General features: G+C 38.7%; 1 protein-coding gene across 7 annotated transcripts in view; it reads right to left on the bottom strand.

Moving 5' to 3' along the window:
• Nucleotides 1-1,917: 1,917 nt before the first annotated feature.
• Nucleotides 1,918-12,913, bottom strand: part of CYLD (cylindromatosis (turban tumor syndrome)) — a 72,989-nt gene continuing 61,993 nt past the window's right edge. For all 7 annotated transcript variants that reach the window (XM_010855171.1, XM_010855189.1, XM_010855185.1 and 4 more), the window contains 5 exons: nucleotides 11,154-11,286; nucleotides 10,097-10,205; nucleotides 9,168-9,286; nucleotides 8,678-8,894; nucleotides 1,918-7,019 (listed from right to left, as the gene is read on the bottom strand). In XM_010855171.1, the coding sequence (XP_010853473.1) occupies nucleotides 6,835-7,019; nucleotides 8,678-8,894; nucleotides 9,168-9,286; nucleotides 10,097-10,205; nucleotides 11,154-11,286 (763 nt within the window). In that variant the 3' untranslated portion in view covers nucleotides 1,918-6,834. The remainder of the gene's footprint in view (nucleotides 7,020-8,677; nucleotides 8,895-9,167; nucleotides 9,287-10,096; nucleotides 10,206-11,153; nucleotides 11,287-12,913) is intronic.

Genomic DNA, 12,913 nt, shown 5'->3' with positions numbered 1-12,913 from the left:
TAGTCAGACTGGCGGGTTTTCTTTTTTATGACATTTACACTTACAGACACCTTGGAATACTTCCTGAGCAGAACGGCATCTTCCTGATGCCTCTTGAAGGATATCTTCGTTCAAGCCCTCTTCAGGTACAGTGAGGTTCACCCTGTTTCCGAATCCTTTCTCTGGCCTCCAGAATACATCCCATGTAGAGTCCCAAGGCTCTTCCTCAACAGTCTAGGAGCTTTGGAACAGATTTCCTCCTTCCTCTTTGGAGCTTGTCCACATCCATAATCCCCTTTGTCAGAGCACAAGTTTCATCAGAGAATGACAAGTGGGTTATGTTTCCTCAGAAACCTCCACTGGCCCTGACAAGTGGCTGCAGATACCAGTGTTATGTTGGACTAATGTAAGGAGCTGTGAAAAAGACCATGTGCCTGGTGGTGGTGTCACTGAATAGGATCCTGTGGAAACTTCCTGGGACAGCCCCCTCCCCATATCCTCTGCTTTAGCTCCTCTATGAAGTACCCAGATAACAGTATCTGATGCATACTTTGAGTTTTTCAGATGCTAAAACCACTGCCAAGTGAAAAAAATTAACTGCTTGATGCTCATGAGCACATAGCCCCCAGACCTTCTGGTGCCTAAGGACTGATGATGTAATCCTCCCTGTTACCTCACTGTCACCCAATCAGAGAACTGTGCATGAGCTGATCGCACACCCTGTGACCTGCCCCTCCCTTACATGGCTTTTAAAACCGCTTTGCTGAAACACTTCCAGGAGTTTGGGGTTTTGTGGGGGCACAAGCCACCCATTCTCCTTGCATGGCCCTGCAATGAACTTTTTTCTGCTCCAAACTCCTGTGTTTCAGTTTGTTTGGCCTCACTGTGCATCAGGCACAGGAACTTGGGTTCGGGAGCACCATCTGCAGATCCCAGTGGCTTGGGTGGGCACATGCTTGAGGCATCTGAAAAGCCTCCATCCATGAATGAATCCAGTGTGCAGCCAGAACCGAGAACTGCTGCTGTAGGCCACGTATCCATTCCTCAGGAAGATGAGGGACAACTGGCCTCAGCGAGTCAGGAAAGGAGCAGGGACCAGGCCCCAGGAGAAGAGGCCTGGAGAGGCAATGTTCCTCTGCCAGCCTGTCAGCCCGCCTCCAACAAGGTCTGGTCTTGAATGCCCACATCCACAGGTGGGCACAAGTATATGAACAATTACTGTTGCACTGACACACCCACAGACAATTAGAAAGGATAGGATCTATGAAAAAGCATGCCAACCCTTGAGTTTGAACAAAGGAAAATCAGAGTGATGTTCAAATGGCCAAGTTTCATTATCACCAATACGTCATTTGGCTGTGGGTTTCTAAGTAGGAAAGTTCTTGAATGTACTGTATTAATATAAATATTGTCAGCTCGGACCATTCTAGCTTTCCTACCTTGGCATAACAAGAGACTGAAACTCTACAAGCAATAATTCCTGAAGAAAACTTATTATTATCAGTTACCTAATATAGCATCATGTAATCATTTCTCTGGATTATACAGAAAAGTAGTGTTTTTAATTGTCTCCTTGGCAGCTGTGAGGGATCAAGACACACTATTCTATAGTCAACAGCTTTGGCCCAATTTAAGAGATGAACAACTCTTGGTTGGATTAGAGACTGGCAGAACTGAGCTTTAATTAGGATCAGAGCTTTGTGGTGCCAAGTTATTTCAAGAAACTACACAAAATCATGATGCCAGAAGGGAACCCAGAGACCACTGGCACATGTCCCAGGAAAAGTCTATGTTTTCTAAAACAAGCACAGAGATGATGATGACAGAGATTTGATGAAGACACAGGTGTGCCTGGTACCGCATTTTCCTAAAGCAATCTTCCTCAATTCCAGTCTTCCCATAACCCAAAACCCTTCCCCAAAGAAATCAAAGAAAAACAACCATAAAAATTTAATTTTAATGATACAGAAATAGTATATAGTACATTTCTTTCCACAGCAGCACTTCAATCATCTCTAAAAAATTTAACAAAATTAAGGCTAAATCAGAGCAATCTGATAATAAAGGGATATTTTATGTGGTTTTACTTTTAAAGAATGTCTTCATAAATATAGAATGTTCATCAGGCCAAAAAAAAAAAAAAATGTTGAACAAGATACCAAATATGGGAAATGCAATATAAAATGTGCTCCTTTATACCAACTTCCTAACCACCATGACTTCCCCGGGAAGTTCCAAATGGGATTTTTTTTTTTTTTTTAATGAATGTTTATGACAGGATACTAAGACTTTCTGGAGTACTACAGGCCATTTTTTAAAATAAAAAGAACAGTTGAGTCTCCCACACAATCTCCTGAAAAAATAAAAAGTGGAAGTGGACAGGGCTTTAAAGTGCAAGAGAATTACATCTGAGTCTGTGGAGCTCCAAAGGAAGATGCCTCTGGACCTGGCCTTTCCCCGCAACCTCTGTTATAAGAAGACTTTCAAATACAGTAAACAAAAATGGCATCGCTGACAAGACAGTCAGGAAAGCAAATGTATTTCTTGAATGATCTGCTCCAAATACTGACATTTATTGTGAGCAGGAAGAAGGAATGTCTTTCTTTTCCCTCTTTTCATTATCCTTGGCCATATGCGCTGGTTAGCTTTTTACCACCACTTTCAAACTCAAGAGAGACCCTTCAGCTGTTTGAGGATTTAGACTAAGATGAAGAGTCTTTTTTTTCCCCTCTTTTTCCTCCAATAAAGCTTCTGAAAGGAAACTAGACAATGCAATGCTGACTTGCTGCAAAGAAGCCTGGCTCTCTGAAGTCCCAGTCTCTGAGCAGTGACACAGCCTGGGAGGTAGAGGAGAACCCACTTTTACAGCCCCCAGCGGGTACCACACCTGCTGTCAGGGTGGCCTTCCATCCTCCACCCTCTCTCTCTTGCATCTTAGTATGCATCTGAATATTTCCATCTTAATATGCTCTCCTCCTTCTCCACCCTCACTTGCCTTGGGGAATTCAAGTATTATTTTCATTGAAGAATTGTGGGTGTGTTAACATCACCAACCCCCTAGAAAAGGCAGTCTTATTCTTCACTATGAACCTACAGTCCCCCTACTTGAACAAGGACATTTTACTTTATGACAAAAAATCTTCCCATATTAGGGTTAAGATTTTCATCATAAAATAGCAGCTAGTCTACTTTTTTTTCTTTAACTTTGCATAACAATTTCATTTTTCCATTTCTTTGGTTTCCAGAGCCTCAATTTCCCCTACAGAAATTAAATGAAGGGTAAATGTCCAGGTAAATAACATCCTCTTCAGTCTCAAGAGGGTTCCTAAGATGGCTAAAACCTCTAGGAAACAGTGGACTGAGGCATAGATACTAAAATGCATTTCTTATATGAATTCACATGTAAAAACAGAGAAACAATGTGACAAATATACAATTACCCACATGTATGTGGGTAATTGACACAATAACATTCTATGACCACACAACCACATAAAGAAAAGATATTTTCGAGATCTTTCAGTTCAGTGTTTTTCAAATCTGGCTGATGATCACTCTCAGGGTCACCTGTGGCGGGGTGGGGTTGGGGGTGGATGGACATTTCGGGTCTAGGAAATGGGGTCCACCATTTGTGAAGTCAGATCCAGCAGGCATGGCCGAGGACCCAGAAATTTGTCTTTCTTTCCTGTAAGATTCAATAGTCCCACCCCCTTGCTATACAGAGGAAGACACTGAGGCCCAGAGAAGTGAAGACGTTGCCCAAGACTAATAAAACAAGAAACAGAGAAAGGGCGGGACCAGCTCTTGTCCCCTAGTCTACCACTTCTGTCACATCTCACTGCCTCCCAGAGCCCCCCAACCCAGCGCCCTTACACTTAGGCTAAGAAGCCTCTAGTAGACATTCTGTTGTTAGAAGTAGGTGGTAAGCTGCTCGAGGACAGGTGCTATGTCTCATGTTCCTTTTGACACAATCTTCGGTAACAAGTGTCTAAGAAATACTTGTTGGCAGGCTGTCCCTCAGCTAAGGCCTAATTCTGTCTTCTCTCACATCTCTGTCTACAATCATCAACACAGATGCAAGGTCATCTAGCTGGATATCGAGATCCATCAGAAGACAACAGTAACATCTCTGAGTTTATGAAGGTGCCATGTTCACACAACAGGAATTTGAATGACAATGCAAGTTCCTTAAGATAATTACGTCTTTCCCTTGTTCCTGAATTATGTGACTTGGGTGAAAAGAAAAAAAAAAAGTGAATCCATGGGATAGAAAGAAGCTATTTACCTACAACTTTTGGCAAATATGAATTACAAAAATCCTAAACGCTTCTAAGGAAATTATCCTTAGCAACTGTAACAATTTTATATGTTATTGAGTTTTGTTTCTATCTCTCTTGGTTTGCAACGTGTATTTCCAGTTTTACAAAACATTCTTTTGTGGGTAGAGTCAAACTCCTTCGTAAAGCTGATAGCAACGGGCTGAACACATTATGAAATGGTTGCCCCCCCCCATATATATAAATTTTCACACACAAACATACACGTGTGTATTCAATGGAGGTGGGGGAACATGACTTGTCTTATAAATAAGATGATTTTACTATATTGCCATCTTGATTGTACATATGATATAGAAGAAAAGATAACAGAACCATTTAAAAGACCAATAGAAAAATATGAAAGAAAATTTAAGGCTAGAAATTAAGTAAGTCAACAGGCACAGGGGTCACTGGTGCCACACAGCCCAGCCTGCCTGTGCCCACCTGACACAGGGCTCTGCGGGAGCAGCAACAAGAAAGGACTGCTGATGGGTGGGGCGGTGCTGGAGAGGGGACACCAGGGCCTGGAAGACCCTTACCGCTAGAGGAACCATCTAGTGGGCCCTGCATCCCTTTAGTGGGTGCTCCCTCCCCAGCTAATATTAAAAGAACAGGAAGCTCTTCTTGAAGAAACTGTCCTAGAAATGGTTTATGGAAGAGGTCCCTCCCACTAGAAAGCGCCTCCACACCCTACCCATGGGGAAATAAACGTACAACCCCACAAGTCCTCTTCAAATCTTCTGCCACGAGGAGCTGAGCAGGACTAACCTTCAACTTGTGTTTTAATTTTTACAGGAAAGGAACGGTCTTCTCTTTTTTAACTGATAGGTAAGATTGGATTTAATCTTACCTAGATATAGAGTCCTAATCATTTCTCTAGAGAGCCTTTTAAAATCACATTGATAAGCTCCTACATCCATGTATTCATCCAACACGTACTGATTAAGGGGTGACTGGACTTGTGGAAAGTCAGGGCTAGAGGGAACCTTAGGCATCTTGCTCCCCAGGCTCCTCATTAACCCCAGGGTGATGGGGTGGGGCTGGTCCCAATCTCTCTGGACCTAGTATCCAGATCACCAGTCACCCAGGTACTGAGCAAAACTTCATGCAAAAGTTATGTACTTTTTTCATTTCAAAAATGAAAAAATTATGACAAAATTTTCTGTAGATTATGATTCATAATAATGAATCCTAGCTAATAAATACCAGGAAAATGGAGTGACAAAACCAAAGGGTAAATGCGACTTTAAAAAGAAAAAATTGCAGGGTTTGCAAAGATTCTTTCCCTTCTTTTGGACATTCAGTATTTTATGAAGTTATATGCTAGACACACATGACAACCTCTGCCTTTCCATGCAGTTAGGAAGTCATTCCACAGAGACACCATCGCCACGCAACACGTCCCACAGCACTGACACGGACAACCTATGCTGCTAGTCTACAACAGACACACACTACAGGTATTAGCTAGGAAAACATCCATTTTCTACTTATTGAATCAGGAGGAAGGCAAAGCTGCTACTAACAGTTCAATAAAATATCTGGTTCGTAACTGTCATTATCTCAAGGGATATCAGACTGAACTTAATGCAGGAACTGATCTAAGTTCTAGACAGTCTTATCTAAGATAGTAGAGGTTGAGACAGCCAATACATCTCTTCAGGGAAATTTCAATGAGTGATTCTATATGACCAATTCATTTTCCTATTAACCTTATATTTGTATAGGAATATATTTATCACCCCAACTCTTTAATAAAATTTATTGTGCCCCACTGCATAAGAGAGTCTTTAAAAAAGAAAAGAAAGCTGTTAGCTGACAGTTACTACTATGAATGGAGAGCTTCAATTGCTGTATATGTGAATCCCCCAGGAAAACTACATCAAAAATGGACATTTCATGACAAAAATCACTCATTTATCTTAAAACCAGAACAAATAGAAAACACCATTGAGGAAATTTAAATACTTTTGTGACCACTACCACAGAAACACAGAAACTCAGATTGCAGACATGCAGGAATCGGCACTAGAAAGGGAAGAATTAACAAATCAAACTCAAAACAACTTTAATCACTGGATTGAAAATAGACTCAATAAAACCAAAGTATATCCTCCTCAAGGCAACAATTAGCTACAAAGGAAAAATGATTTCATAACCTTGGTCCATAAAGAAGACACATTTATTTACATTCTCAATGGACTAAAAGAGGTTTTAAACTGTCACAATTAAAATTTTATGCTTCCAAAAATATCTTATGATCAATGCACTTAACTTAAAGCTTCAGGTATTAATAACTTCATTTAGACTTCTTAAAAAACCAACACAAACATACTCTCTAGAGTGCAAAATGCTTATTAAATACTTTAGTAACACAAAAGCAATTTGTTTTTAAACGCAGGAATCCTGCGTTGAATGATCATCACCACAAAGACATCCATTGCCGGCAATGGACGCTGAACAGAACTGCCAGCTCAAGTGAGATGCAACACGAAAACTGTGTGTTTGATTTCTGCACCCGTCCAGATGATCCTGTTTATTTGTATAGACTCATGGTTGGACTCTGGTACATGCACATGTATGCATCACAGAGAAGTCTTCGTGCACAGCCTTGGATTCTTCTGGAGTCCAAGGAATGCAGATCATCGAGAGACATTTTCAAGTACTCTCCTACTTCTGGGCATGGGGTAACTTGAGGAATGTTGAAGCCATTCTGACCACCTATGGAGAAGAGAAAGAGGCGTATTGAGGGCAGTGAAGTTATAAACACTTTTGCTGCCCTGCCCCACCAAAGTAACTTTACAATTCCGTAATTTAGTTAACATTAATTTCCAGGATCAGAAAGACCTCATTTTACTTCTGATTTCTAGAAGTCCTCTGTTTAACTCTTGACAGTCTCACTTCTTGGTTTCTGAAAGGATTCTGGGACCAACAGTGAATATAATTGGTCAAAAGATATATATCCTGAGCAAAGTCCAAAATCTACTTCCCAGGTTTCTCGGTGCATTCAGTCAAGGAATAGTGTCACCTACACGTGTGCACACACGTTCAACTCTTCACATTCCCAAACCCCTTCCTGGACACAAGCACCCCTGTTTGCTTTACCATAAGCCTGGCCAGTTTAGAGCAGATCTAGTAGCTTAAAGTAGATCTAGTAAAATGAATACTATTTTATTCCCCTAAGTTTAAAAAACATATTTGTGTAACTCTAACAAGGTTCTGTTTTACATTTCATTAGACAGCATGAAGATATAAGGCATGGTCTTAGGGACCCCAGGAAAGGTTCTTCTGCTTTAGCCTCCCCATGGCTTTTCTAAAAATATCTGGAACCCCTGTGCTTTTGAATTTCATGCTTATATGCAAATTTTAACTGGGCTAGGGACATATTTACAGATGGAGCTGTGCTATATCAAATGTCTGAATACTAAGAAAATGTTGAGAACCCATGAGGCAGACCTTGGGCATCTGATCAAGAGTCTGCCACAAGGGGGTGTCCTAGGTCACTAGGGGACCACACCAGAAGACTTGGGTCCTGGAGTGTGAGAGAGTGGCTAAAGGAAAAACGGGGTATGGAGGAACTGGAGGGATATGGAAGTCATATTCCCACAACTGTGCCTAGGGCTGATCCTAATCTGTAAACTCTATACAGGCAGGAGTACAGCTGTTTCGACAACTGCTTCATTTTTGAAACCTACTAGAGCCCTGGGCACTTCACATGCACTCATTAGGTATTTGTTAAATAATGACTAAACATCCTAGAAAGCAGCCTAGAAGGTGCAGTATATTCCCCAGTTCAGGAAGAAAGACATTATACATAGAATAAGATATTTTTCCAAAGAAGACATTTACTTCTATTCTTAGCTTTGTCATTTAGAAGACACATGGTTTAGTATATAAAAGAACATAAGCACTGAATTTAGAAAGACTGAATTAAATACAAGCTCTGAGACCTTAGGCACCTTAAATCTCAGCTTTAGTAAGACAAAAATAGGAACCACTCCCATTTTGCAAGGATTTAGGTAAATGACCTAAAGTCCCTCCCAGAAAGCTTGGCACAGAAGTACTTAAGAAATGATGACTACAGTACAGAAAATGAGAGGAGCTCAAAAGTCAAGGACAACAAAGTAGAAATAAAAACTCTCAGCCTTAAAGGAAAAAAATCTGATTCCTTTTTTTTTTTTTAAAAGACTCTATGCATGTCAAACTATCACAACAATACTATTCCTTAGTTTCATAGCAAGGTTGTTAAAGCATCACCAAGATAATCCTGAACAGCTTTTCCCAACACTGTTTTGTTACTCAGACCAGGCTAGCCCACTACAACTATCCCACTACAAACTCAACTATAGCCACATGTGGAAGAAAGGTCTGTAAAGTACCATCCCGATCAGCCATGCTGTCGAAGAAGAGCCAGGCAGAGTCGTCTTTCCCATACTTCACAAAAGCGACATAGTGGCTTGTTTCTATGCAGAGGACAGCAAATAACTCCATCTTCTGGCAGGGGATGCAGCCGTGTCTCCAGTCCCAGTCAGGCAGATCTTTGGGAAGTGACACTGGGTTGTATTTATGATTCAGCCTCTTAGGATGAAGGTGGACCTATAACAGAACATAAAAGAAAAAGCCATTAAGGAACCAAACTCAATGTTTGAAGGGAATGGACTCCACTTACTCTAATGGAATATGTCCCTATAAATAGTAACTGAGTACCCCATGGAAATCCATCAAATAAACAGAAGAAGCATATCCCTTAATTATGAATTTTTTAAGTTAATCATGATTTTGAAAACTTTTTAAAACCTGAAATCTGGTGCAACTACAAATGATTTACTATTTATTAAGAGAATATCCATTAAGTGAAGTCAAACTTACTTGAGCATTGCAGGTTTTACAAAACTGCTTGATTTTGCCAGCTGAGATGTCAGGGTCATCATAGCATTCTCTACACTCATACATTGCAAGCCCTCCACATATCCGGCACTGCCTGGGGGCTGAAAAGGGTGGGGTGTGGGGGAGGTAAAGGGTCTTTTACAATGCATTCTTTTATTTTAAAAGATTAAAAAGAAAAATTAAGTTTTAAAAAGGATAATGCTCATGGACTCAATAAAGTCTATCCCTCCCCACCCCTCATAAAGTTTAAATTGGATTTCCTTGGATTCAGAATATTTTTAAAGACATTTTCTCTGACCAAATGACTTTAAAAAAATAATACACTCAGAGTGTTCCTCCTGATTATAAAACTTCTACTGATGAATGTGCTAAGATACAAGAGAACATACAGAAGAAAACTGAAAGCATCTACAATTTCAGTTAGCAGGAGATAACCATTCTTGTAATTTCTCTTATAACTTTATATCTGCATACTTAACATAACTCAGTGTGTGTGTGTGTGTGTGTGTGTGTGTGTGTGTGTGTGCATAGCTCCTCTCGTAGACAATATCAACATACCTTTTCACTTAACATTACATCATGACCACTTTCATATAACACTGGTCTTCAAAAACATGAATTTGAATAGCAGTACTTATGCTGTACAGATACACTGCAATTCACTTAACTACTCTCCTCTAGTTAACATATAGAGTGCTTCTAATTTCTTATTCATAAACCTATTTGCATATGAAATCTTGATTTACATGTCTGATTTTTTCAGAACAAATTTCTAGTGTAATATTTCCAAGCTCTTCAGACAGCAAATTGTCTTTAAGAAAACTTGTATCCTGTTAGACTCTTATTCACAATTAATGTGAATGACCTGATAGACTACTGCTGAAAAACAAACTAAAAAATCTTATACTTACTGTCTTCAAGTAAATCTGTTATATTTAGTTCCAGAGAAGGAAAAATTTTTTTAAAGAGTTTAAAGTCTTTTCCAAATCGAGGCATCTGAATAATCAGACATGATGGTGCCTTAAAAAAAAAGATACATAATTTTAGAATCAAAACACTGAAAAATTTCCCTGAAATTCCCCCAAAATAGTCATGGTTGTCAAACCAAGCAGTGGTTCCACTATAACATGGATGGCCTGTAAAATGGGATCTGCATGTGAACACAGAGTATGAAGGCAGAGCACCAAAGAGCCACAAGCCTCAAGTAGTCCAAGATGTATGGACACATGGACACACAGGTCAGGCAGTTCAACCACCTGGGATCTCAAAGAATATGATGACTTTACAGAGTAACATTCCACTTTGAGTTTATATTTTTCAAAAGGTTTCAGAAAAATTGTTTTTGCAAGTATAATTAAGAAATTCATCACTGAAGGACACTATTCCTTATATTTCAATTACCAATTTATTTCATTACCAATAAATAATGGTAGCTATTAAGGTTTTATCAGAACATCTCTTTAAAAATGGATACAATGAAAATGAGCCACAGCCCATGCTACTAAGATCATGAAGATACTCAGTAAAAGAAAAGTAAACTATATCACTTGTTCATTTACAATAAGTGAGTTTTGTCTTTCATTGAAGGAGGAAAAGTAAACATTCCTTTGGATGATATGCTTGAGCAAACTATTAAATTGGATAAAATGTGAAATTGGATGAAATGACAACAGAAACCTTCACAATCTTTTTTCCTCTAAGCTACTTAAATGTTTTCAAGTTACAAATCAGATTGATATTTTTTTGGCACCAAAAATCTAAAAAGTTCAAATCTTAGTATTTTCTACTAAGTTCAATTTAAAGTATTTCCTACAAGGACAAAGCTGAAGCATGGCATAATTTTTAAATTTGTGTTAACAGTTTGTGTTTATAACTGTTCTCAGTGGGTTAAAATTAATAGTTATTGAAGTTATAGTTTTCTTAAGAAGCCTAAGGACTTGAATATAAAATACAGTAATTATCACGTACCTCAGCAAATTTCAGGTTACTGTTGATAAAAGAACATTCTAATAATTGCTGAATTGTAGGAACTCCAACTTTCTCATTTTTTTCCATAAAAATTTGATAGAAGTAACAATCTTGTACTTTTTGACCTGCTGATCTAAAAATATGCAGAAAAAGCCAGATAATTTACTTATGAAATGCATCAGAAAGTGAAGTGGTTCTAGGGGCATTTGAGAACACAAAAACTATTGAGAACAGAAATCTGCAACTCTGACAGTCAGAACAACAGGGACAAAGACAATCATTTAGATAAAATAATTAAATGTACTTGTGCATAAGAACTTACAAATTATTTATTTTAGTTTTCATACTGAAAGTTTCCTTAGTGATTAGGAGAAAAATAATGCAATAACATCTGCAATCAAAAAGCATTTGTGAATAATAATAACCAGAAGCTAATATCATTGGTTCAACTTTATTGTCCAAAGCTAGAAAACAGTAAACTGCATTTAATGCCTTTAACAGGAAAGTCAGTTCATACATGGCTGAATGGGACAAACCCTTAGAGACCTTCCAGATGGTCTAAAGACCTTCTGGACCTTTAGAAATTTTTAATTTCTAAAATGAAGGCCCTGCAGGGCAAAGGATCATCCTTCCCAGCAAGTCAAAAGCAGAGCCAGGTGTAAAACCCAGGTGTCCTCTAACAATTGTTCGCTATTCTCTGCACTCAAGAATGTTTTCTTTAGATGGTCACTCGTTTATTCAACAAGCACCCAGTTAGGACCCACTGTATGCAAATATCAGTATTACCCTTACATATTTTCCCTTCTAAATATTTTACTAGAATGCATGAAAATTCAAGACTAAATGTACCAAAAGAATCAATAATCTTTAAATTTACTACTTACCCTTTTTAGCAGAATTTCTGGGCATAGAATCAGGCAATTTATAATTAGATTTATAAGTAGATTTCAAGATTTTTAGGGAAAAATATTAATACAGACACTAACCTCAGAAACCCTCAGTTTCCCAAAGCAACTTAAACCCTGAAATAAAGACAACTTATGTGGTAACAAAGCAGAAATTCTTGAGAACCCATGACGAAAAAAAAAAAAAGATAACCAAAAAATCTGAAGGTTATGCTGTACCAATATTTTAATCTGTTATTGATGACAATAAAATGCCAGCATTTTTCTGTGAAAGTCAAAAAGCATTAAAAAGAATCAACAGGTAACAGAAAAAATAAGACTGGAAACAAAGAAAACAGAAGTAGTAGAGGTGAGCAGTTACAAAACTCAGAAATATTAATAGTGATAGAGAGAGATGGTGGTTGGAGGGAGCACAGAGAGGCAAACATGAGATGGGAATCAAAAATGAGGATGTAATACCAACAGCTTTGTGATATTTGGACAGAAAACAAGAGGGGGAGGGGAGCGGCAACCACTCACACCTCATAACTGAAGTTCTAGAAGGTTAATAATATCCTAGGGTGATTAGCTCCTTTGCTTTTCGCTTCTCTTCTTTACACAGCTATTTGTAAGGCCTCCCCAGACAGCCATTTTGCTTTTTTGCATTTCTTTTCCACGGGGATGGTCTTGATCTCTGTCTCCTGTACAATGTCACACGAATCTCCAACCATAGTTCATCAGGCACTCTATCAATCAGATTTAGTCCCTTAAATCTATTTCTCACTTCCACTGTATAATCATAAGGGATTTGATTTAGGTCATACCTGAATGGTTTTCCCTACTTTCTTCAATTTAAGTCTGAATTTGGCAATAGGT

Source organism: Bison bison, unplaced genomic scaffold (assembly GCF_000754665.1).
Source record: "Bison bison bison isolate TAMUID 2011002044 unplaced genomic scaffold, Bison_UMD1.0 scf7180017853731, whole genome shotgun sequence".
In the NCBI taxonomy this organism is placed as follows: domain Eukaryota; kingdom Metazoa; phylum Chordata; class Mammalia; order Artiodactyla; family Bovidae; genus Bison; species Bison bison.
This window is presented reverse-complemented; position numbering and strand designations above follow the sequence as displayed.